Here is a 26,220-nt window from a genome sequence, read left to right on the forward strand (position 1 = left end):
TAATGTGCTGTAAGACAGAGAAACAGAAGGAAGGAAGAGGACTGTGGTGTTTATCCATTAATGGAAAAGACTGGGACTGAGAAGAGGGAGACATGGCAGCATGGAGTGTGCAACAGATGGTTTCTACAGGGTCTGTGAAGGATTCCTTCATTATTTTGGGGGATCAGAACCACAAAAGCCTACTAGTTCATATAAACTGTAACTGTCTCTCATTGTGATGTCCTCCCCTTGAAAGAGCAATAAATCAAGACAATTTCTTGGTCACTGTTACATCTACTTGAGTACCTAATTATTAGGCACTAATCCTATGTTGTAGAAGGACTAAATAGCAGGGGCCTCAGCTAGGAAGAGGAACCATCTACTAGGAGTGAGGGCCTTGGAGAGGTGGAAACAATCGTCCTGGAAGTCAGAAACTGCTAATTAAAATTAAAGAGATCAAAGTCACTTTCCTGAACTTCAAACAACTGCTGAACTTGCTGAAAGATGAAAATTCCAGTTGTCTGTTGTTTTTTCCCTCTCTTTTGTCATTAGAAGTTCTGGGAATACTGTTCTCCCTTGGAGGCAGTGGAGTGGGTGATGCACTGCTCAAAACTGGCACAGCAGCTGCTTGCTCTCTTAACCTCAGAAGCCAACTCATCTGACAAAATTATTTTAAGGTTTTAAGAACTACTCATGTCTAAAGCGTGTTGAGACAGGCCTTGTACACACAACATTTCCTTAAATCGGTTTTTCTACCTTTACATTTTATTCCTCTCCTGCTTCACATTCCTTTTAACTGAAGGTCTCCCTGAGCAGTCCAGAACAACTAGAAAATAACCTCTCTTTGCTTTCCAAATCCAAAAGAACCAAATGGTAGAGACGTAACTTAGCTGAACAGTCCTAACAGAAGGGGAAGAATATTTTGAAACACAGAAGCTTTGTTCCAGCCACAGAAGGTAAATCCCAAGCTGGTAAAGTACCCGAACAGGTCTTTTAATTGTTGTGTGGTTTTGTTGGGAAGGAAGAGTGGGAGATACAACTAACACCTACCAGCACTTGAGGATATAGGCCATATTTGGTCACGCTCTCTAACATTTTCCTTACATTCTCTCCTCTATCAGTACCAAGATCTAGTCATCTGCATAACATTAGTGTGTGATCCAGTTTTAACACAGAAACCTGGCAGTGACTCAACAGGAGTCCGCCACCCCCTAATTTTACTAGGGCTTCAGCAGAACAGGTTTTTCATGGTCAGACCTCTTCACCATACCACAATTCCAGTACCTCTGAAAGCCTCCAGAAGCCTGGGACCTCAGGGCTGCCTCACCTGGAGCTGTGCTGCTGGCAGATTAACATCAGCTACCATCTCCGTGCAGGGGTGCTCCACTTGCAGACGGGGATTCAACTCCAGAAAGTAGAAACTGCCATCCTGGCTGTAGAGGTATTCCACGGTGCCCGCGCTCACATATCCCACCATTTTGGCAAGCTTCACTGCACACTAGGACACAGGAAAGAAAAGTGTTTGTTCTGTTCACCCACTCATACCACTTCAGACTTTTTGGTGGCATTCTAAAGCATCCAAAAGCTTGTACCCAGCCCAAGAACTGCTCAAAGAAAAGCACATGACACAGGAGTTTTGGTTTCCAGGTTATTTCATTTACACCATTTACAAAGGACAGAGTTTGAAGAGAATATTTGTAAAAGTCAGCATTAGAAAATTCATCAAATTCCTGCAGTTTGGTTTTAATGTGACAATAAGCATTTAAAATACACTTCCTTCCCATTTTTGAGGTGAAAGCAGTTTTCAATAGAGCTCTAAAACTTTTTGTTAGCACATGGTGGACACATGCTTGGAAATTCAGTGGCTGTCCACATAAAGCACTTTTAAAACACATAACCCTTTGCTCTTTTAAAAGATTCAACAATGTAAAATTACTGGCAGTGTAAAAAAAAAAAAATCCTGGCTGTTTCTGGAGTCTCATAAGGAAAGAGAATTTCCAGAGCCTCTCTCACCTGCTCCATGTGCTCAAATACTGCCGAAGTCGCAATAGAAGCAGGTGCTTCTTCAATAATCTTCTGGTGCCTGCGCTGCACGGAGCAGTCCCGACCAAAGAGAGAGATGGCATTGCCGTACTGATCTGCCAGGATCTGCACCTCCAAGTGGCGGGATTGCTTGGCTAGCCTCATTACGAAGATTGGAGAGCCTGGGACTTCAGCTTGAACCTATAGTGGAGACAGCATATAAATGGACAAACCATTTTTTGTAAACAACTGTCTTAATCACAATCAACCCAAGCTCATTTTTGAAGCAACAAGTATCCACAATACTTCCCCTGGGCCATTTAAGGCTGAAAATACCTTGTGTTTGCTTGTATGTAATTGTAGTGCTGTTTCCATCATCTCAGCTTTCCTAAATAATCCTTAAGCTAAAGAAGGCTTGTGCCCCTCAGCATTTTACATTTACACTGTAAATACTCTCCATGACTTGGATTTATTCAGCATCTACCAGGATGCTGGGTATTTGACAACCATACTGGTTATGCAGATATACTGAAATCCTACCAAAACAGAGAAGAAAGAATGCATGAACTCATGGTTCACAACAGCTGAACAGGCTCTGATATGTAGTAGTGTCTTTTTTAGTTCTTCAGCATTTCCAGTACAGTGCTCTTAAAGCCACCAAACCTGAACACAGAATCATAGAAGTACAGAATGGTTTGGGTTGGAAGGGACCTTAAAGATCATCTAATTCCAACACCCCTGCCTTGGGCAGGGACACGTCTCACTAGACCAGGTTGCCCAAAGCCCCATCCAGCTTGGCCTTGAAAACTTCCAGGGATGGGGCACCCACAACTTCTCTGTGCAGCCTGTGCCAGTGCCTCACCACCCTCACAGTGAAGAATTTCCTCATTATATCTAATCCAAACCTCCCCTCTTTCAGTTTAAAGCCATTCCCCCTTGTCCTATCGCTACACTCCCTGACAAAGAGTCCCCTCCAGCTTTTCTGTAGCCCCCTTTAGGTATTGGAAGGCTGCTGTAAGGTCTCCCCGGAGCCTTCTCTTCTCCAAGGTGAACATCTAGAATGAGACAGTCCAAATCAATGGAAATAATTACCTGTCTAAATAGGTTAGGGAAGTCATCTGCATTGTTAACTTTCCTAATTCCTTTTCCTCCTCCTCCTTCAGAGGCCTTGATCATGACAGGGTAGCCAACCTCTTCAGCAGCCTGATCAAGACAGGAAAACATGGATAAGTACAAAAAGTTAGCAGCAGCAAGTTGAAAAGATTATTTCCCTATGATTTCTGTCCAAGCCTCCACAACATCTTCTGACTCTGTTTAGCAACCTACACATGAATGAGACAGAAACCAAATATTCCAGTTCAGGAGGGTTCCGGTAGCTGGAAAAATGGGTAACATTTGCTGCCACGGCTGTCATTTTGTGACTACAGAGAACAATAGCTTCTTGAAGTGATCACCAAATCTCTAGGTTCTCACCAGGTGTGCATGCAGCAGGACTCCAAATAACTCCAAAATACTAGCCACCTACCCGCAGTCCATCGTCTGCATCTTTCACATAGCCTTTTTCATATAGCTCCTGAGGAACATTCAAGATACGTTTCTGAAGATCATTTTCCTGCCAGTCTACTCGAAGACCTGAAATATAAGCACGATCTTTTAGCTCATCCTGCTGCAAGGCTCAGTGAGAATTCATACATTAGACATTGGTGAAACAAATAGCAGTCACAGTTCCTCATGGAACCAATCTGGAAGTATTTACAAAAAAGAGCATGCAGAACATAAACAGATGACTACTGGGGAGCAAAGATTTGCATCTGGGAAGCCAACAACAGTTCTGTCCTCCTTCACTTACCTTGCACAATTCTGAGAAACGGGCTGTTATTTATCATATTTGAAACTGTATAGAGCTTCCACGGAAGCAGAGTGTTCACTGCATGCTCAAGAATTACTGGCTATATGATAAAAAAATTAGAAACAGCAGAAACACCAGATACTACAGTGGTACTGTTAGACTAACAATGCATTAAGGAACATGTAAATTTTGCCTGACATTATGTCATAGTTACTATGCCTAAAAGCCTTGGACAGCACAAATATGAATCCCTGAATGGATGGAAAACATCCAATAGACCTTTTTGTGCACAGATACTTATTAAAGATTAGGTGTGTTGAAGAAAAGAGAATAATCTTCATACACAGGGAAATTCCTTCTTACCACTGCCACTCCAAGGAAGAGTTGGGATGCCCGCAGTCTGAGCCACTATTGATGAAGCAATTTTATCTCCTAAAGCCCACATTGCTTGGCTTGGAGGACCTGTAAAGAGCAAAAACAATGCATTAAAGAGATGCAGGAGTTATCAAGCACTAGGAAAATGCCCACAAGTCTGATCTGGGTTCCATGTAAGAGGGATAAACAACAGCTGTTAGCAGGACTGATGCATGCCACATCCCAGCTGGTATAAACCATCATTTCTGAACTGAAACCAAGAGCATTAACTCTATCAGCGAGGAATCTAAAGGCAAACAGACTAGAGTACCTTTGACTAAGAAAAAGGAAAAGATAACTGTAACCATAGCAATGCCACCACAGCCGTATCACAATAGCTTGTTAAGTGCCCATCGTGTTAAGTAAGTCTTGGAACACCCAACCTGCAAGCACCACTACCTGCCCATGTGTTTCTCTTCAAGCTAGGCCTGCTCTCAAAGAGATGGCTGGTGCTAGTAGCTGGTACTAGGTGTGCACATCACATGCTATTGGAATAATAAATAATTCAGTGCCCCCATTTCACTAGAAATTTGGCTTGTGTGGGACTGTAGCAAATGATTGGTAAGAGATTTAAACTGGAATTAAAACACAGCTTTTAAATTCACTTCTCTTCAAAGGCTCTGAGTATTTCTGCAGTGATGGCTTAAGTCATTGCAGATCTGCTAGAAGATCTGCATGATACAACTGTCTCCCAAGCTAAAGGCTACGTTCAGACCATAACTTTTATTACATTAAGTCCATTTTCAGTTTTAAACACAGCATGTCCAAAAACTTATCCTATATTCAGATATGGAGATGACGCTTCTGGTCAGAAGTACATATCCTCACCCATGAAAGCAATCCCATTTTTGTGGAGAAGTTCTGGTAGTTTAGGGTTCTCAGAGGCATGGCCCCAGCCAGCCCATACAGCCTGCAGAAGAACATGACATAATTCACTCTTTGTTTTAGTAAACTGGCAAGTAAGCAGAAATACAAAGCATGCAGATACTTCCAAGTCTTTCTTTTCTCCACTGAACAGAAAAGATCCTCATAACATTCATAAGCCAGACAAGACTCCTGAAGTACACAGTATGTTTAAAGGACCAGCATATTGCATCTTGCAGGTGAGTCAAAGAAGGCAAAGAAGTTGTTGAAGACAAACTAAGCTTAGGAACGTGAAAGGGTGAAGGGAACCTTCTATCTCCCGCAGATATTCATACAGGGAATCTGACTGCTATTCTTGTCTTTTAGTGCTAGTATAGGGTTGTCATTTCCAATTCTTTGACCTATCTTTTTCACCAGAAGCAATTCATTATTTAAGAGAAAATTCCTTAGTGTTACTTCATGATTCAAAAACTGTGACACTTCTCACCTGCACTGGAATCCGTTTAGCAATATCAAGAATGAGTTCCACATTTGCATAGTTGTTGTTGTTTGGTCCTCCTGGAACTGGGACATAGTGATCCGCCATTTTAATATATTCTGCAAAGACAACAAAGGTCGCATTAGATTGCAAATCTAATTAATGGTACTTGGTCTAAAACTCTCTAAATCTACACTATGAGCAAATCCTAAGATCTGCATCCACTTTTCTTTCTCGCTGACTTTGGAAATTCTTAACAATTATCCAAGAGTATTTTCTACACAATACAATAGCTATAGCAAACATTAAAGTTTGTCTTGAAAGTGTTTAAAAATATATCTATTCTAAAACTGCTCAAACATTCCTGTAAATCAGTTCAAAATTATCTCCCACTATAAGACTGTTTTTGATTTGTCATTCTGACAGTCAGAATGACATCCAAGACGCATGCTTCCTATCCTCCTTTCTAATTGGGGATCACAATCCTCCAGTCTCCTGTCTGGTATCAGACCACTGTCACTCCAGAAGAACATCAGGCAGGGAAATTACTATTCACTGCTGCACTTAAAAAAAAAAAAAAAAAAAACACTTAAAAACACGTTAAAAGTTTTGATGTGTGCATAAGTGCCTAACACTCAGGATCTGCAAAGGCAAATTCAGGTTATCCCAAAAGCCTACTGGAAGCAGGTACTTGCTAAAGTATATAAATGCTTACAGATTGTCAGCAAATACGTGAAATCAAACTTAAAAATATAAACCTAAAACCACATTTAAAATAAATATATTCCAGTCAGATCTGGATATGGCTTTGAATTAATAGGTAACACAAGATTACCTATCTGGTACTTTGTATTCCTTCCAATTTCAAATGAACAAGTATAATCTCCTCCCAGAAAAGTCTGTTACTTGACAGAACAGCATGTGATAAAGCAGACATACAATCAACTTCTTGCACCCCTGTGGGCACACAGGTCCGTGTGAGATGCTTGTGCACCTTCACTCACCTGCATTTGCTTTCAGATCCTCAGGAGTCACCATGACAACAAATCTGATCGCCCGCTCATTTCGAAACATCTCATAGGACCAGCGTCGGATCGATCTCATGCATTTCACTGCTGCAATCCCATTATTGGCTATCAGGACCTAAGTATATCAGATACGGGGATGAGATAGAGTCTAAATAGCACAAAGCACTAAGAAATAGTGAATCTGGCTGCTTTCTCTGCAATCTTTCATCCAATTTTTTGGTTCTTCAGTTTCCTCAGCCAGTTTTCAATTCACCAAAACCATTCAATGTCCCATCAAAGCAAACCAGAAATCAGCTCCTGCTTGACCATAAAGATGTTAATGTATTGTTTTGTTTGGATTAAAGAGCAAGAGGACACATGAGAACAGGCATAATGAGTTGCTAAAAAAAGGTCAGCAACTTACCTTCTCAATAACTTTATTCCCTCCGAATCGAGTAACAAATTCTGCTGGAGAAGCCACAGTGAAATCCCGCTGCACGTCAACTTTCTTCCTGTCCCGGCCTTGCTTTACAAGGTGTAAGCCAGACATGCTGGGCCTAAGGTAATGTGAGGGGGACAGAAAAAAGGAACTTGGCAGTGCAAATGTTCATGAATAGAGCAGGATAGATACGTCAATGATTTGTAAAGATCCCCTTGACCATATTCCCCAAGAAGATAAGCAGAATTATTTCCTGCTTCCAGCCCACCATGGCCTGGCTCTGAGCTTTTAAAACGATGAATTTGTTTTGTAATAATCAGTTGTATCTCTGCAAATGCCAGGGTACCTGGAGAAATTCTGGTTATGCTGAGCTACAAGCAGGTAAAAATGTGTTTGCTGTACATTGCTGCCCATCACAGAGGAGCTGGGTTAACTGTGCTCCACCACTTTGCTTCCAAGTCCTCTGGGAAAGCTGACAAGCGATGACTTTGTTTTCTGGCTTTGGTAAAACAATGCACTAAATCAGACTCCATCAGGAAATCCTATTCGAGAACCACAGCAAGTAACCCTCCAGGTGTAAATGAGAGGCTCTGCCATCTCTGTGACTGCTAACTTAAAATCATTTTCCAAGGATTTTCCACTATCCAATCTTTCATATCTTTATGAAAGTTCTGGAGGACAAATTCATCATATTACTGCTAATATGACAAAGTCAGTTTTGTGTCCAATCAATTCTGTGCTCTGCCGCTCTTTTGGTGTGGAAATAGGAATATTACATCCCTTTCTTATGTGGAAAAAAAAAAAAAAAAAGATAAATCACCCTTTGCTTCTGCAACCACAGCAGGATTTGATTTACCAAAGTTTACAAAGCTGAAATTGTGAGAGAAGACTCGATTCTCAGTATGTGTCTACTGTACTGCAGCACGACTGGGGCAGCAACAAGCACCTCTCATTTTAAAGCCTCTGAGCTTTGCCTCTTCAAGACCCCCACAGTTTACCACTATTTTCTTTCTACGTTTAGTGTGCTTTTAACAGGCACCTTCTCCACAAACACCCTGACAGAAAATCCCCCCCCAGCTACCATGCGGGCTGCAGAACCTTTCCGTAGGGAGCACAGAGGAGGTATTTCAAGGACTGCTCGAGGCGTGGGGAAGGCCCAGCTGCAGGCCCGGGGCGCAGCCATGCGGGCAGCCAGTGGCTCTGTGCCTGGTGGCCCCGCAGGCCCAGCCGCCTGCCCTGTGCCTGTGGAAGCCATCAGGGGCCTCTGACCTAATCAGCTGCTGAAGCATTGATGCATTGAGCAACCCCACTGGGAAACAGGACAAGACTGGGCAGAAAGCGAGTAGAGTCACTGAGGGAGAGCATGAAGGGAAAGCAAACCCAAGGACAAGCCCCAGAGGCCAGGCAGCCTGCGAGCTGCGAGGTTCGCAGCCATGCTGAGGTTGGGGCTTAAGTGAGCTTGCTGCTGCTGCTGGAGGTGCTGGGGGGCAGCCCATGAGGACACACAGCCCCCTCAGAAAAGGCCGTGTCCTGCAGGAGCCATGGGGATCTCCCTAGCTGGAGGGCAGACCCCCCTCAGCACTTCTGCAGGAGCACAGTAACACCCCAGGCCAGAACTCTGACTAAAAAAATTGCTGATGAAAGAAGCCCTGAACAAACCAGAGCTATTATCCAGTTTGAACCCAGACTTTTCCTCTTAGCAGTCTTTCCTGTAATTTTAGCACAGACAGAAGGGGAGAAATAAAAGGTAAGAGACAGGAGATCACAGACATGAGATCAATAGGATGATTTTAACAGATGCTTAAAAATAAATAAAAATTGTCCATGTCCCAGAGGCATTCTAGGCCATACAAAGGACTTTACCGGATCAGACCGAAGAGCTGCCAGCTGATAGCCAGAGAAGGGCAGATGTTAAAGGGCAGAAGTTAAGTGCGTAGAGGTACTTCCCCAGAAAACTCTCCCTTTTTCCAGCAAGCTGCACTTCAGAGATAAGCGGTGTCACTGCACTTCACACCAGCTGCTATCAGCAAGAGTTCACGAACCATGCTGTGCAAATCTCTGCCTGGAACTTTAAGGGCAGAGGCCAACAGCCAAGAAAAAAAGTAAAAGTGTAAGTAGGACTGAATTTCCATTAAATTTGTCTTTAAAGAAGACCAGAATCTATGGCATGGCAAGGAAGGAGCACAGGCCATGGAATAAGTGACACAGGTTTATTCATTGCACATTTATTCAGAGCAGTATCAACAACAACAAAAAAAAGACAAAAATCTTAGGTCAAAATCTGTGAACGTATATGAACATGGATTAACTTGCCAAGTTCAAATTATTACACGAATAAAGATACTGCTACAGACAAAACGACAAAATCAGAAGTTTGTCATCCAAAATAAAATACAAACACTTATTTATAAGCAAGTACAGTTCTGTTTAATTTGTGATGGGATGCATGCCAAGAATATTAAGTTTGTTCACTAATAATCACAGGTGGCAGATTATAACCAAAACAGGAAAGATTTTCTTCTTTTCACAGGGTAAAGTGGGGGAGAAGTTGGGCAGTAATAAAGAAAGAAGACTGACCTCTAAATAAAACAGAATAAATGGTGAGTTAGTAGCACTTATCCCTGCTACTCACCAGGTCACAGCTGCAGTGTTTTACCACATGAGAACTTTCAAAACGCTCACCTATCCTTCTGCGTGTAGAGGTTAGAAGTTGTGCAGAATCTCAAACTTTATACACACTGATTCCCCAACTACAATGCAGGTTTGCATCTTTCTTACAGACTGCATGCACAAACACCTTACAGAAAATGGCGAGTGTTTCTGAGGGATAAAATGAACATGGAAAAATAGCAGTACAAATTCCAGTACAGTGCCCAACTGCTTCCATCCAAGATGGGTGCTGCTATGAGGAGACAATCATATCTGCAATTCTTACCTCTGCAGCATGTGATATCTCATTTCCTGACTCTGATCTGCAGACTCCTCCATGCTGTCTCAGTGAAGGAATTAACAGACTGCAAGCTTGCTAACGACTCCCCTAGTGTAACTGCTGCTGTTTTATTCTCTTCAATATCGCAGCTCAAAACCCAGCAGGGCAGAGCTGCCGGGAGCTTCTGCCACTCATACGGTTCTCCTTGAAGCAGTGGCACTTCCCGGATTGCTCCAGCCTGTTAACCTTTGTCCCCTGCCTTCTGCCACCCCTCTGCCACTCTTTCTTCCTGTGACGCAGCGTGCACATTCAGAGGGTAGCAGCTCCCCTGCTCCGCGTTCGGAGGAAAGCAGCTGATCAGGAAAAGAGAAAACGATCTACAGGTTACGTAACCGGGCTCAGCACGCAGCCCCGCTGCCGCAGCACACGCTGTGAAGCTGCTTCCCAGAGCCACGGCCGGCCCCGTCCACGCTCCCCACACCGGAGTCTCGTACGAGACCGCAGAGCTTCCCTGGCATGCCGGCAGAGCCCACCGGCAACCACAGGAGCCCCAGACCTGCAAGCACCTCCCGTGCTGTCACAAAGGTAGCTGCTGAGGAGCGACCACGGGGAGAAATCAGCCCGAAGAATTCAATCAATGCACAGAATTTAAAATCAGATTTTCACAGTGGAGGACGAAAGCATTTCCAGGACGGCAGAGAGGAAAGTCAGACACACAGTCTGCAGAGGCGCACAGAGCACGTCGGTGATCCGAACATGAGACAAAGAGCACACAGACACCAGCCTGGAAGGAAGCTGGGAGGGCTGGGACAAGACACCCCAGTTTGTTGTGCCTCAGTTTCTCCACCCATAAAAGAGAGACCAGCTCACTCTGAGTGCTATAAGATTAAACATCCTCACAAGCAAAGGTGCTGCAGTACCACCAGGTCCATAGCATCACCAGAGAGGAGGAACGTTTACTCAGTGTCGAGCACATGCAGAAACAAACTGCAAATTTGGCAGATGGGTGAGGGATGAGCAAGGGCAATGACTGCAGCTATAACACACTGGTGATCAGACTTGGATTGGAAGCAGACACAGCAACTGGATGATATTGTTAAATATCACAGCATTCGGGTCTGTTTAGTGTAGGGCCATACCCAGGGAGCTCAGCTCTTATCTGATGCACACGTATTCCAAGAGTCTGAGCAAATGCCATGCAATCATCCAGAATCACTCAAAAATAAAAAATAGTAATAATAATAAAAAGAGGAGTGGTGCCCAGAGGAAAAAGGCACGTTAGTAAGACGACAGCATGCAACCCTGAGCCCTGAAGAGCAAGGTGAGGTCACTGCAGGAGATGGGAAACTAAGAATAGACAGCGGTATGAGCGATGACCGACAGCAAGCGCCACGTGTCTGTCTGATAAAGTGCAGGCAAACAATTCTGCACGGATCCAATTTCTTCAAGCATTGTCAGCAGAAGGGCGCAGCAGGACAGCGACACGCTGTGGCAGTGAGGGAAGTCACAGTGGAAACAAATCTCAGCAGATACAAGCGGGACTGGTCAAAGAACAGTTTGAAAAACCAAACTGAAAAACCAACCCCCAAACCCAGGCAGACCACGGGTCCTGCCACTGCCAGGACAGGACTGGTATTTTCTTTGTGTCCCGTCAATGGGAAGCAACGAACTTACATTACAACAAAGAGAACACATATTACAAAAACCTTCTAATATTACTGTGGATTAAAGCAGCGAGCAAAGTGATTGCACAGGCTGTGCTGTGAGAAAAGCAAGGTTTCACAACAGGTTTGAGTAGTACCCCATCAAGACTGGCTTACTGTACAGGTGACCCTACCTTGGGGCGAAAGCACAGCCCAGATGACTCGTGGGATCCCTTCCAGCTGTACACTTTATTTGTGCCCAGATAAAAAGAAGGGGCTGTGTTCGAACACAGGATATATGTGCCTGGTTACTAAATGCCTCTCTCACCTGTCAGCCTTTGTTCCCTCTTTGAGGAGCTGCTCAGGCCACCCAGCTATGAAGTATGTCAGAAAACTCTGGTTAATTCGGTGTAAAACAGAAGGTTGTCAGAAAAAGCAACCTGTCTCAGAACTCCCCAGCACTGGTTCCATCCTGAGAGGTCTCCTGCGCACCGTGCACGGATCCTGCTCCCAGGCCCCCGCAGCGCAGCACGGCCTCGGCCACGCACACACACCTTACCCAGCACATCAGGCTCCTGTAGGGCGGCTGCCACAAACTCACCGCCTCCCCGGTTCCAAACAAGCAGTGGTAGAGACTTAAATATCAGACTCAGCTTGGTAAGACCTGTGTCACTTTCTCTTCTGGACAGCGCTCAATAGGAGCGGCAAAGCCCAGCAGGCAGGCAGTGACCTCACTGGCCACGTATTGCACACAACACGGTACATTCCATCATTTTCTAAGTAACATTCTTGCATGATCTATGGTTCCATTAAGTTTCCTGTTTCTGGTCCCGAGAATAAAATTTACAGTCACTCAGTAGCATTGAAATTTTATTGTTCAAGTTTTTGTGAAAACTGTTTCCCCATTATCTGCCTGTGCTCCAAAAAAAGCCTGCCCACAGCTCCAAACGGTTTCTGACCACCGTAGCTGCAAGGAACCAAACCCTACAGCTCCACACAGCTTCACGTTAGAGAAACCGCTTCAGCAGTGGTTAAAAATACTCACTCTGCCTTCTAGCAGCTGAATTCCCTGCTACGACACCAATGGACGTGATTTGCCGCAGCACCCCTACAGAAACACGCCACACGAGGCTGCGTCCCCCTGCACCAATACTTACCAACAAACACGCTACAAAGCTCGCTTCCTAACACAAACCAGCGGGACCAACTGGGAAATAACGCCGGGAAACCATGCCCCTCTCTAGAGCCGGGGCCTGCCGTCAGACAAAAGGAGAGCCTGCGCGGCTCTCTCCTGCTCTCCTACAAAACAAGCGCTCGTTACGGACACATACCTGACGCACATCGCAGCTAGGAGCCCGCATTGATCCCAGCACTGCAACATGCCAAGTGCTCGCCGTGACGTAGCGGTTTATTCCACGGGCGGTGATGCATTAGCCAGCTCGTTTGAAAGGCAGCCTTAAGGAGACTGCAGCACACACACACCACGCACACACCGAGATGGGATTATTCTGTTTCTCCCCGATTAGGCCTGTAAAGGGTTTGGAGGTAGGGCAGCTCCTCGCGTCAGTGCAGGCTTTATGTTTTGTAAATATGCGCGTGCCGATGTGTGCATGCATCTGGTCTGGGTGGTGGGACTTTAACACTCTCGAGGCATCCACGAGATCCGCTCTGCTTTTAGGGCTGCCTTTGCAACCTATTTCACAAAAAAGCCGAGAGAACAAGCGAGCGTGCATGTGATCCAGCAAGCACCACGGACCTGTGCGGCTGGAGTAAAGGGCTGGCTATGTCTTGGGCAACAGGCACGGGGAGGCAGCAAGCTGCACTTATTCAAAGCCATTTTATTTTTCCTGCAGCCTTAAAGAGACAGACCTCGAATACAGATGTTGCCAGAAAGCAGTGCTTCAGCCTATAAATCTGAACGTGAGACTCGTCGCAGCTCTGACACAAGGCTGAGCCTGAAGATTTCAGGAAATTAAATAAAGGATACGGCCTGAAACACGACAGCCCTCTCCCTGCTTGTTGGCTAAGTAGCTCCGTGTTCACACTAACGCAGATTTTAACCAGCAGTCAGGGCAGGCGCGTAGCCTAAAGCAGTACCTGGTTCCAGAAGTAGAGCCCAAGCCAGCACAATGCTGGGGTTCCCCTCCAACAGCCCCGTACCACGGCTGCAGCGGATGCAGGCGTTAAATGCCGACACTTCTCGGTCAGCTCTTTTCTTTCCCCAAATCACATGCCTGGTGTTATCCATCATGCTGTATGGATTTTAAGCTGAACTGTACCCACAGGCCCACACACCACACCACTGGTGTTCTTTGCCAGTTCTAAAGCAACGCCTCACCTGTTATTATGGGAGTAAATCCAGATGTCAGTCCAAATAAACAGCTAAATTTAAATCAAATCAACATCCATATGCCAGCTCCTAACCCCCAAAACACCTTTGCTTTTTCATCCTCGTGAGGCACAGACCACCAAACTGCATCCCAAGCTTCCTCTTTCACAGCAGATAGAGAAGGAAATTCAAATTTTCTCTCCAGGTGGATAAAGTTCAAAGTCCCAACGCAACTCAGTGACACCTGGGGTAACAAAACCTAAACCCTGTGTTTTGGTGGGGCTCCTTGAAGATGCACAGCCTTACTTCAACAACCTGCAGAAACATGCAACAGCATCACTCTGCCCTGCCTGCTGAGCCTACAGCGACTGATCCCAAGCAAAGGAAAAGGTCTGGGCGAGCAGCGTGCCATGCCAGCTTCAGTAAGGGCCTTCTGGCCCATGAGATGCAAACCCGTGGAGTCGCCCTACACAAAACCTCAGCAGCACCATGGCAACTGGTGGCGGGGAGCAGAGCAACAGGAGGAGACTCCAGCTGCAGCAGCGGCCCCAGGGCCGGGAGTCTGCAGCAAACCTGGCACGGAAGGTATCTGTTCAGAAAAGTCCTTCCCCATGCAGCCAGGCCAGTCTTGGAAGCAGCAGTGAGAGCACCAGCCTCACAGCCCCCTCAGCACACGGGTACCTACGGACGTTTGTACATAAAAACACAGCCACACCGAGGGCCCTACAAGATCAGTGCTCTATAAACTCCCAACCACGAACAGTTGGACTAGAGAGACATTTTCTTAATTCAAAACAAGTTCAAGAGGCTCCTTTATTTCCCTCAGTACTCTGCAATTATTCTAAGCCCGGTCTCGAAGCTGGCACCCTCTCCCTGTGCCAGGCTGGGCGCACTCAATGCGCTACTCTCCAGCCCTAAATTAAGGCCTTATTTCAAGATGATTTTAATGGACGATTAGCTCTTCTTAGGCATCTCAATAACTCACTGAGACTATTTACTGAGAAGTCCAAATAACGTAAGGCATTAAGTCTCTGTGGGTGGAGTATCAGCGGTATTAGCTGAGCTACTTCCAAAAATTTGGCTTTCAGTTGATGCAAGGGGATCGCCAGGTGACTTTGTACACCCATTTTCGCTTATGAAACGAGAGCCCTGCAGTACAAATTCCAGCAGGCATGCAGGATTTATTCTGTTTTTAAAAATAATTTGATACAGGATGCTATCTTTAAAAACAGGAATTAAATATAGCAATAGGCAAGAACAATTTATTAAACAAAATAAACAGACCCAAAGTATCTTCCCAGTGGCATTTACGAAGAAGTTACTTAATCCACCACTGAAAGCTTCAGGAGGAACATAACGATTCCGAATGGCTCACTGCACAGCAACACCGCGTCCTGTCCCAGCAGGACTACTGCCTTCAGTCAGTGATATTTCTGAGCTCAAGCACAACACAATTATGCCTGGAATCCAAAAGACAAAAATAAAAACCGTGTGTTTAGTGTAATTACCTACAGGTGCAAAATGCAAGGAAGGGTAAATGTTAATGTAAACTACCTACAAGTACTTCCTTTCAGGAGGATTCTTCTCCTTGTTCAATGCTGTAACTGAGCGAGGAAGGCATTTACACAGTTTCTATCACTGCTACTCTTTAAATACAGCACAGCTACAAGAAAGACTCAGGACATTTCAATCTGCAGCTACTCTTCCAACCCACAATTCTACCACTGCTCCAACACACGCTGATTTGGAGTTCATTATCAGATCACCACTTTCTCAATCCCCTAACGCAGCCATCAAGCAGCACAACCAAAGGTCTTACAGCTACGCAGCGGCACGGAAGCCGGTGTTGTACAGCCTGTCCCGGCAAGACTGGCTTTAGCAACAGCACAAACACTTGGCCAGATCAATGAGGGGCTAGATGGATCAGCACGGCACACGCACGCTCCGCATGCCCAGGTGAAGAAACACGGGCTGGCACAGACCGCCCCGAGCTGGGTCAGGAGGTATTGATTAGGCACCACAGCCCCGGCAGATGATAAGGCTCTCGGCGATGCTTTCCAGCTCAGACAGGAGACCTGCAAAGTCTCAGGTGCTGAACAGACGCCAAGCAGCCTGGTGACACACGTATGCTTCACGAGGAGGCGTTGTGATGTTGTTTTTACGGGGGTCTAAGGGCAGGAGGAGCAGCACTGCCTGTTACGGCAGCACAGGAGGCTCCCAGCTGACCAGATCGGATGGGAGCCTCCATCCCAGCACCAAGCATCTTCCACAAAGATTGTTCATTTGACCTGTATTTGAACGAGTTTCTTTGCTGTAAAATGACAGATCGGGAGAGCTGATGAGGAAGAGCATTTTTAATTAGCAAAGTCATTCTGGTACTCACGGGGGTGAAAATGTGCTTGGGAGATCAAGGTAGGAGCTGGGACAGCCGCTGCACCAAAGGTCTGGTCACTAGCACAGAGTATTAGAGGATGGGTTAGATGGTCTTACAGACAACCTCCACAGAGCTACAAAATGGGGATTAGGGAAAGGAAGTGTTACTACCTAAACTTCAGTGATCTGGAGTGTGAGAGGGGAAAACCAACTCAATCAGACGGCTGACAAGCCTGCTTTCCAGCTCTCCTGTGCTGTAAGAAGAAATCTCTTCTCTTCAGCCATCAGAGCAACAGGCTTACCGCCTGACATGCTTTATGAAGGGGTAGAACAGCTTGGGTATGCTCACACAACCCTTTTTCAGCTAGCTCAATCCTGTATTTTCAAGATAATGTTCCCTGAGAAGAATGCCTCTGCAGCCGTCGCTCACCTCGAATACAAGCTATGTCCATGGTTAGCTAACCAAAGTGTCCCGTGGGGAACTGTGAGACTAACCAGCAAACAAAAATTTTTGGCAATCTCTTCGGAAAGACACGCTCCCTTGGGCCTGCTCCTTGTTTCACCAACACTGCACTCAACTCCCTTTGAGTTTGTCTTTACCAGTCCAGAATCACACCTTCACGGTTTCCAACAGGAAGCTGGAAGAATACCCCGGTCCCATTAAGTTACTGTCACAGAGCGAATTCAGGCAATCTGTTTAGCTTGTCTTTGTCTCAGTTTGCCCATGTGTAAACATTATTTGGAAATCTTTTGATGGAAGGGACTAACTGCCATCCTGGAAAACTCTTTCAATTCATCTAACTTTATCTTAGAAAAACAGCCCGGCGCTGTAACTTTGCTATTTGAGTTGGCTTTTCTCTCCAAGTTAACTAAAAGTCAAGCACCCTTAAAAGAGAGTGCCAAAGTAAGCAGGTTACAACAGAGGTGCTCAAGGTTGCGCACCTATTGCATTAGAGCTCTCTGAGGCCAGGCAGCGTCCTCGAAGTTACACACAGACACTGCTCAATTTTCTTGCTCTCCTGTTGTCTGTTTCCACACCAGTGGTTATGTCTTCATCCCGCTTCTGTTCCTAAAACGTATATAGTTACAGGAGCAGAGCTCTTCCTTCTTCAAAATTACCTTTTGTGCTGCCAACAAGTGACAGTCACTGGAAGAGTAATCCCCTTTACATTTGCTTTAAGGTTTTGCATCTGTTCTATTACTGCCAGCTGGCTCAACTTGTCCATCAGCTTGGCCATAACAGCTCTGTAAACTTTGGGCTACTATCCTTTAGTTACAGGCTCTGAGCTGGGGCCATCTGTTTTCAGTCTGTCTCCCCAAAGCTGCAAGGATACCACCAACAAAAGGACAGATTAAAACTCCTTCCTCTGCACAAGTAAGCCAGCAAAACAGAGGAACAAGCTGAAAGGATCGCCTGGTCGTACAAACATCTGCCTGTACACCCACGGACCCCTTAGAATACCTGCTGCACGCTAACAGGAAAGGCGTTTTCTTACCCATGAAAGACACAGGGACAATAAAACAAGTACACGAGACAGCTGTACTAGCTGGGTAGCTGGAAATTCAGATGATGATGAGCAGCTGTTCTGTTGAACTGGAAGGATGCAAGAAGCACAGATCTGGTAAGGATTATTAAACAACCATGCTGTTGGAATTATTTTCTTTCTGAATTTATTAGTTACAAGGTTACCATAAAACTAGGAATGGCTGCAGATGCTTTGGAATCAGTAATTCAGTTCTAAAGGGATTGACAGCCTGAAATGAATAGCTGCCCTTCGGTAGCGACACGTGCAGAACGTCACACCCAGCGCACGTTAACTTCACAGGCAGTTCGGGGACCGCTGCTCCACAACAGCTCCCTGCTCTGCAGAGCAGCAGAAAGGCCTCAGGGACGGGACCGTGCCCAGCTCCGGGCACCACACCTGCTGGAATATAGGAAAGGGATAAAGGGGCCCCGGTATCTGGTGAGTCCGGTTTCATTGGGCCAAGAACCTGAGCTGTACAAGATACCAAACTGGAACAGAAAATCTCGGTGGGTACATCCCACTAATGGTATGCAAATCAGCAACACAGTGAAACAAAGGGGCCTCTTAACGAGGCACTATTAACACCATGACCTCAAAAGACCAACTTCATAGATTATCAAAGCCACAAAGAATTAGGAGCAGGAGTGGAAGAGCCCTTCTCCCACGTGTGAGGCCAACACCTCCCCGAGCTGCAGGCAGCACCTACCATGTTATCACCTCTTACACGTTATCCATCTTTTCTTTAAGCAGAAACAATTTCCTCTGTCCACACCAAAAAACATTCATTCCAATCAACATGGCATCGCTGCCATTACTCAGAGGTACTGTCAATTCGTTGGCTACATAGAAAGCATCAAATTCCATGCAAAGACAAAATAAGCAAATACTGGAAGTTGTTTGCTCTCAACAAAGCTGGCTCATCCAGAAGTGAGAACGTCAAAGATCTCAGTCAACACATTTCAGTTTTCTGAAAGCGGGGACAAGAGGCAGGCAGTGTAAGGGAAGCCCACCATAGCACTCAACAGCTGAGATTTCTGAAAGGTGCTCATGGAATTCAGGCACAGATGTTTCATTAAAACCAACGGAAAGCATAAGTTATTCTTACAGATAAACACAGAAGTTGTTTAGAAACAGTGCCAGATCTCTTGGCACAACAAAAACATTTGAAGAGAAACCCAGAACCTGGATATAAAGGTGAGAGTAATTAGTACTCAGTTTGCAAGGAGTAGCTTGGGATTATCTTTGGAATGGGTAAGGGTAAAAGGACTGACAACTGGAACCGAGTATTATTTTATCCATACCTCATATGGCTCGCCAGGCCATCCTGAGCACTGGAGAGTCCTAGGTCTGAAAGGGAATCCGAACAGACAGACACAGGCGACAAAGACCTCTCTTTCTCCTCTAGCAGGTCAAGTTTCACCAAGGAGCTTGTCTCATCTTCCGAGTTATCCTCTGACACAGAACCAATAATAAAGCGAGAGTGAGGGTTCATCTCCAGGGGTTTAGTGGGCTGGGAAGACTCTTCCATGGCTCCTCCAAATTGTGCTCTCAGCACTTTAAGTGGCAGAAGAAAGAACAAAACAAAACCTGCGGTTAATGTCTGCTCTTGCAGAACAAAGACGACAACAATGCAAAGCTCGCTTCCAGCTGGAAATGCAACGTTCAAACACCGTGGCTGAACCTAGATGGGCATCCAGGACCAAGAAGAGTCACCTCTGTTAAATCACTGCCTTCTCTGTTTGTACAAGGACAAGGGGATCCAAGCAGCTGGTCGTTCTGATCTGCTGCAAAACCTGCTAGCTCAAAACCTGCTAGCTCACACTGCCTGCTCGCAGCAGCTCAGGTGCTTTCCAGCCCACCTTCTGCCCTGATTCCATAAAAGGTCCATAATTAACCAGTAAAATAGGATCCTTCCTGCAAGGTTAGCAAGCGGAACCAGAGCAGCAATGGGTCTGACAAGCCGGAGGGAGGGGACAGGAGGATCCAGGTAAGGAATGATGGAGAAGGCAAACCTCTCCTTTCTGGCAGCAGCAAGCTGTCAGACTGGCTCAGCCGTCTTCCGCAACATCACACGGACTTTAACCCAGTCTCAGATCATCCATGTCAGGTAGGGGACAGCTCCTACTTTTTGGTAATATACTGAAACTTAGTGGCAAGTTTTACACTTGTCAATAGGAAAACATCAAAGTTCCGGTCTCCATTTAGCATTAAAAACCATTACATAGATAGAAGAATCTCTTAACATGGAGAAGTGTGAGTGTCACCACATCAGTGTTGGTTTAATAAAATTTAGAAAGGTAACTGGAAAAAAAGGAACGTGAGAGAGAGAGAACAAAGGAATACTGTGGAGCACAAAGACAGGTGGGATGGTGAATTATCGTTTGATGTGCTCTGCCCAGCTTTGGTGCACTTACACACAGCTGGAAAACAAATTGTAAGATTAGAAATGCTTGTGCACTAACCTCTTGTTATTCTTGCAATCTGGGCAGTTATCCACTTCCAAAATGAACTGGAAGACAAAAGAATTAACAAGTAAATATTGCTGTTACGAAGCATACTCTGCATGTTTTTACTCGACTATAAGAGACAGTGAACACAGAACTGTTACGGGGTGGAAAAGGACCGCGCAGGTCAGACAGCCTGCTCCTGATCGCCGGTTAAACCAGGAGCTAGACCCACGATGCCCAAGTCAAGCCGTGGCACCTCCTGCCGGCCCATTGTTCCGGCAACTTCTGAGCACCATGCTAGCACACAACTTACAGACAGCTGATCATCCTACTTGTGGTTTAGCACTGTGTTTAAAATAAATGCCGCTTTGTGCCACTGCTTGATTCAAATTTCTTCCTCTCTGAGCTTCAGAATCTGCTGCCCAGTGTCAGATGAATTTGATGGTCAAGAGTAAATCCCGATGATAATCGGAAACTTAACGAGAAACCAGGGGCTAGAAAACGCAGCTGGCACTCGGTATTTTTACATGCGAGAACCCACTATTTATTTACCTGTGAAATAAACTGTAACAGCTGTGACGCAGCAATACGGACAAGACAGATGAGGAACCATGGCCTCAGGGCCCCAGTCTCTCAATAGGCACCTCACTGTTGCTATTCACTGTCCTGCAGAATCACAGAATCATCTAGGTTGGAAGAGACCTCCAAGATCACCTAGAAGGGATGGTTTGGTACCTTTAACGCCACCCCAAACCGAGGAGAAAGCCTCGCCAGCCCCGCTAACTCCAGCCACGCTACTGCGATGCAGCGTGATAGGTTTGGTACGTACAGGGCAGCCTTCATCCGGTACACGAGCAAAACTAGACCATGTTATAACAAACAGGACGTGATCATAGCTTTAATTAGAGCACAGACAAGGAATTTATAGGCACTGCAATCCTTAAACACCATGCTCTTTCTTTTCATCAGTAACTGGGCATTAAAAACAGATCCAACTGGCTCCTGCACTTTTGCCGTGAACGTACTTGACTGAATTATTTAGATCAAACCCGGTGTTGACATCACTACTCCCACAACCTCCAGTTTCGCTGGGGCCACGGGCAGTTCATTTTACAGGGAGATGCACTTAACCATTTCGTGGCTGGAAAGCCACAAACACCCGTCCAGTGAAGGCACTCAGATGGTGGATCTCGCTGCCTCTTTCCGAGGGCAGAGGAGAAAAAGACTGGGCAGCAGGACTGTGAAGCCTGCACTCCTACCCGTGAAGTGTAGGAATATCCCCTACAAGAGGGTTTCTTTACGCATTTATTCCCATTGCTCAGATAGCAAAGTTTAGTCACGTTTTCTTTGTGCGTATAAACACGAAGACAACATTTATGTGTGTATTTATTCTAGTGTCAGATCGCTCCCTGAGAATTTCATCCAGAGGATTTACTGTTGGCAAAACTATCAGTACTGAGGAACATGGGATACAGCCAAACCAACCCCGACCCTTTCTTAATTAAGATTTTTTCTTAACTGAAATACTTTTCTAATTTGAAATACTTATATTTTAGTAACTAAGTATCGAGGCTTTTGTTTTTCCTCCTCTAGGTAAAGGAAAAAGCAGCAGAAGCGCAGCGTTTCACACAAACGCTCCCTGAGAAAGCACCGAAGCAGCGCCAGGGCCCTGATCCCAGTGCCAGGCTCAGACGACTTGCCTGAACAGCGTGTTTGTCCAGCTCCTTCCAAAAGCAGTCACTTACCCACCGAGCCCCATTCAAGTGCATTTACCAGCGCGCTGCCGACCCCGCGCAGCCCAGGCCCGCAGTCAGAACTCTGCTGAAGCTCCGCGATCAGCTGCTAACAAACTGGCATCAAATCAGACGTAAGCTCGGTTTGTTCTCAGGGTGCTGAAATCCATTATTCACATTTAATTTAATTTCAGCATTCTCTCAGGCCAAATAAAACGTGTAATTTCTCAGAGACCTCCTCGCGGAAGCCTTTTGCTTCCCGTACTGTGAACAGAAGGCTGAAGCTGCATCAAACAATGGCCACAGGTTGGAACGCAGTGCCTGGAATTCAGCTACCCACCACCGCCGCGCCGGGCACCGCTAACCCGAGCACACGTACCGTTGCTCTAATAGCATTGAACGAGGCCCCGAAACCAAAACCGCCTGGCTCCTCAGCTATATACGCACCCACGCTGAGTTCTGCGGAGCGACTGAGAAAGCCCTGTGAATTACGGAGGGATACGTCCTGAGGATTGCATCTTGCAGGGACAGAAGAACATGTAACGTCACGCACTCGGGGCTTGCCCAATTACATGAACACATGTTAAATCCGAGTTTTATCTTTACGGAATCACAGCCACACTCCTCCCTCCCGAAGAAGCCAGCTCACATTGGAAGTCAGCAGACACACAGCATTTTCATACCTTAACGTCTGCGGAGCTGGGGGGATATTTAAAACCCAAATCACGGCCTTTGTACGCCTTATGCTACGAGCAATGAAAACTCTGCAATCCAAATTTACGAAGTAACACATCTGCTTTTGCCTGGGGTAGAACAAAACTCAAATCACCTCTCCACAACTCTACTACCACATGAAACGTTTTCGGCTCGCCAATGAAACGCCCGTGTGAAAACATGAAGCCTTACAAGTTTTTATGGCAATTTCACTTCAAGATCATTCTTATTACTGTAAAACATACCTGGACATGAAACTTAACGTAGGAGAGGAAATAAGTTTTAATTAAGTGTAACTTTAATTAATTTTAATTTTGAGTTTATCTTTCTTTTCCAAACCACCCTGTTTTAAAGAGGACTACACTACTGAAAAGAGCAGCATTACTTCTGTGAAAACTAGTTGTAGGTTCCTTCAAAAACACAGAATGGTACCTCTGTAATGGTAATAAGCCATAGAAAAAGGACTTCTAACAGAGCTGGTTTTATTTAAAGGCCCCCTATGCAAAACCCAGGGATCTGTATCGTTAACCAAGCAAACGAGGACACGTGCACTTCCTAACTGAACGAACCCAGGCAGTACCAAACAAAGAAAGCTTTTATTTTTACTTTGTTTTCGCCGTGTATCTGTTTAACACCATGACTACTCAATTGCCTTTAGGAACACACAACTATGGCAGCGCTGGAAGCTGAGTCTCCAAACGCACAGGGTGCAGGATGCCCCTGGCACCAGGACGGGCACCGAGCACCCAGCTCACCTCCAAAGCTGCCCCCCCATGCCCTCCTGCCACGCTGCCACCCCTGCAGACGGGGCCGAGCCCCAGCAGCCCGTACCTGCGGGTGGCACGGCCACTGCTCCACCTGAAGCTGCCGCCTGGCTCCAAACCCAGCGTTGCTTCACTTCCTGGCCTAAATGTTCTCAGCAGCAGCTACAGAACCCCGCTGAAGTTCTCTTGCTGCTCCTGCATGGCGAGGCGCTTCACCAGGCGCTGCGCGCACCCATCCCTAGGCTGGGACCTCCTTGGCTGATTTAAATGATCACATGGATGACAAACACACGCAGAGCCACACACCCAACGGGCACACACGCTCCCTAGGCGTACTGAGGCTAAAACCCTCACCTGCCCTGCCCCGAAAGCACAAAGCCGCAGGAAGCAGGGCCTCGGCTTCCAGCAGCCCCCCCGTGCTGAGCCAGCCGGCGCCGTCCCCGACCCCGGCGGGCCCTCAGGGGCCGGGCACCGGGGGAGCCTGGGCCGCTCCGGATCCGCTCCCGGCCCCTCGGCAGAGCCGTTCCCGGGCTGCCCCGGCTGCGGGGGCTCCGTGCCGGGCCCGGGGGTGCCGCCCGAGGCCGGACGGGCCCCGCCACCGCCCAGGGGCGCCGCCCGCCGAGCCCCGGCCCCGCCGCGGCCCCCGGCGCCGTTCAGCGGTGCGGGTGCCGGTGCCCCCGGTGCTGCGGGTGGGGGTCCCGGTGCCCGCCCGCCCCGCTCACCTCAGGGTGCCGACCCCAGCGGAGGCGCCGCGGGCCCCCGGCCTGGCGCTGAGCAGCGGCGCTGCTGGGGGCGCGGCGCGGAGCCCCCCCCAGCCCCGGACAGGCCACGCCCCCGGCCACGCCCCATCCACCCTGGACACGCCCCCGGCCACGCCCCCGGCCACGCCCCGCCGGCGCGGTGGTGTGATGCGAGGGGTTACCTGGGGTCAAGCGCCTCTAAGCCCCCTCCCCTCCCGCGCCGCTCTCATTGGTTCCCCGCGGGCGCGCAGCGGGGAGGGGGCGTGACCAATGAGAGCGGCGCGGGGGCACCGCGGGGCGGGGCTAACGAGGAGACGCCCATGGCCTGAGCGGTCGGCTGGGCGCGCCCACTGCTGGGACGGGGGGGGGGGGGTAGAAGGGGGGGGGGGGGGGGGGTGCCGCGGGCGGATCGGAGCCAACCACTGCCAGCCGCGGGGGGCGCCGGGAGCGGGGCTGTGAGGTGCTGGGGTCAGGGCCCTCCGCGCCACGGCTGGAAGGCTGCTCAGGGGATAAACGCCTTTATTTGTGTCCCTGGAAGGCTGCTCAGGGGATAAACGCCTTTATTTGTGCCTCGGGACCTTCCATTTTACACAAGGGGCCTCTCCCCAGCAAAAAACTGTATTTGAAGGAGGCAGAGGAGGAGGCTGAAGCCTCGCCACACGCAGCGCTAAGCCCCAGCCCCGCCGAGGCGCCGTGCCCCAAACCACCCCGAGCCGCCCCTAACTCCACACACACAGCTTACAAAAGCAGGGATTGCAACAGGTTCTCGGTGCCCAGGGCTCTCGGCACCCCGAGATCATGCCAAAACCTGCAGGCCGCCCGCCTGCCCTGCCCGCCGCGGCCATCCAGTCAGCAAACGCTGCCGGAGGAGGGATTGCTCCACGGGAGCGGGTGTAGCAACTCGCCCGGCCAAGGGCAGCCAGGGAAAAGAACGCAAGAAGACAGCAAATGAAATACATCAACATTCAAGGTGGATTGGGAAGGTGCTTTTGAAACGTAACGCTAATAGCAGCCCTCAGCTTTGAGGGCCGTAGAGCAGCACCTCAGTTATCCCTGTAACACTAACACTGGGGCTTTTCACAGAGGAATCCTAGCGCACATCACACAGAAGGACAGTTTATTCATAGACACAGCACAGAATACTTCCCAAAACGCCATGTGAATTTTACACAAGCAAATAAAAGCTTTGGATCTGGTATGTCTTGCAGCTGCACTTCCCTACTGAACCAGCAACAAGATGTCTTCATTGTGAATGAGTATTGGTGGGCGATGTTTTACAAGGAAATGCAATTTGGGAGGAATTACAGTAACTGATTTAAGCAAGGGGCCCCCAACAACAATTATTAGCCATGCTGACTCAAATCCTGCATTTGGGACAGCTGCTGAATGTTGCCGTGACTTACGTGGGAACAGAAATGGGTTCTCATTTCTTTCAGTTCTAGATTGAAGTAGTTAAGGACAGTGCTCAAGCTTCAAATTGTGGACAGCAAGGATGTGTGTTTCCATCTGAACATCCTGCTTCACAAAGCGCAGACGTACTGTGCAATGGGGGGTTTACAGTTGTAACCATGATTCTGGGTTAGGGGATGTTGCTTAAATGCATGTCCCTTTCCCATTGTGTTTGGAAACCAGACACAACACATGACTTACTTTCACGCAGCTTACAGCACACACACTGTTTACACGTGGAACCCCTCCCCACACACACGGGTTCTCAAAAAAGCAAGCATAGCCTTAACAATGCAAATAAGTCATATCCAAAAAAAAGCAGGGGAAATGTTATTACCTTTTATGACGCCAAGCCCGGGTTCCATGTCTCTTCCCCAGGCTCTGGTAACGTCACTAGTGCAAACACAGGACAGATCATCCTAGGTTAGTGACACCATGCGTCCTGGCACAACTCCTGTCCTGGCAGGCAAGAAAAAGAGAGAAAGGTCAGATGGCTTTTAAAACCAAAATCATCTTTTATT

General features: G+C 47.3%; 1 protein-coding gene across 1 annotated transcript in view; it reads right to left on the reverse strand.

Moving 5' to 3' along the window:
* The window catches only part of ACACA (acetyl-CoA carboxylase alpha), a 113,150-nt gene extending 92,789 nt beyond the window's left edge, over positions 1-20,361 (reverse strand). Inside the window, exons 1-11 of the mRNA XM_035343442.1 lie at positions 20,315-20,361; positions 19,154-19,406; positions 7,038-7,170; positions 6,611-6,749; positions 5,616-5,725; positions 5,093-5,174; positions 4,214-4,312; positions 3,527-3,633; positions 3,094-3,204; positions 1,993-2,202; positions 1,307-1,477 (exon numbers count right to left, since the gene is read on the reverse strand). Coding sequence (XP_035199333.1) covers positions 1,307-1,477; positions 1,993-2,202; positions 3,094-3,204; positions 3,527-3,633; positions 4,214-4,312; positions 5,093-5,174; positions 5,616-5,725; positions 6,611-6,749; positions 7,038-7,170; positions 19,154-19,380 — 1,389 coding nt within the window. The 5' untranslated portion in view covers positions 19,381-19,406; positions 20,315-20,361. The remainder of the gene's footprint in view (positions 1-1,306; positions 1,478-1,992; positions 2,203-3,093; positions 3,205-3,526; positions 3,634-4,213; positions 4,313-5,092; positions 5,175-5,615; positions 5,726-6,610; positions 6,750-7,037; positions 7,171-19,153; positions 19,407-20,314) is intronic.
* Positions 20,362-26,220: the final 5,859 nt, after the last annotated feature.

This window comes from Oxyura jamaicensis, chromosome 19 (assembly GCF_011077185.1).
Source record: "Oxyura jamaicensis isolate SHBP4307 breed ruddy duck chromosome 19, BPBGC_Ojam_1.0, whole genome shotgun sequence".
Taxonomy (NCBI): Eukaryota; Metazoa; Chordata; class Aves; order Anseriformes; family Anatidae; genus Oxyura; species Oxyura jamaicensis.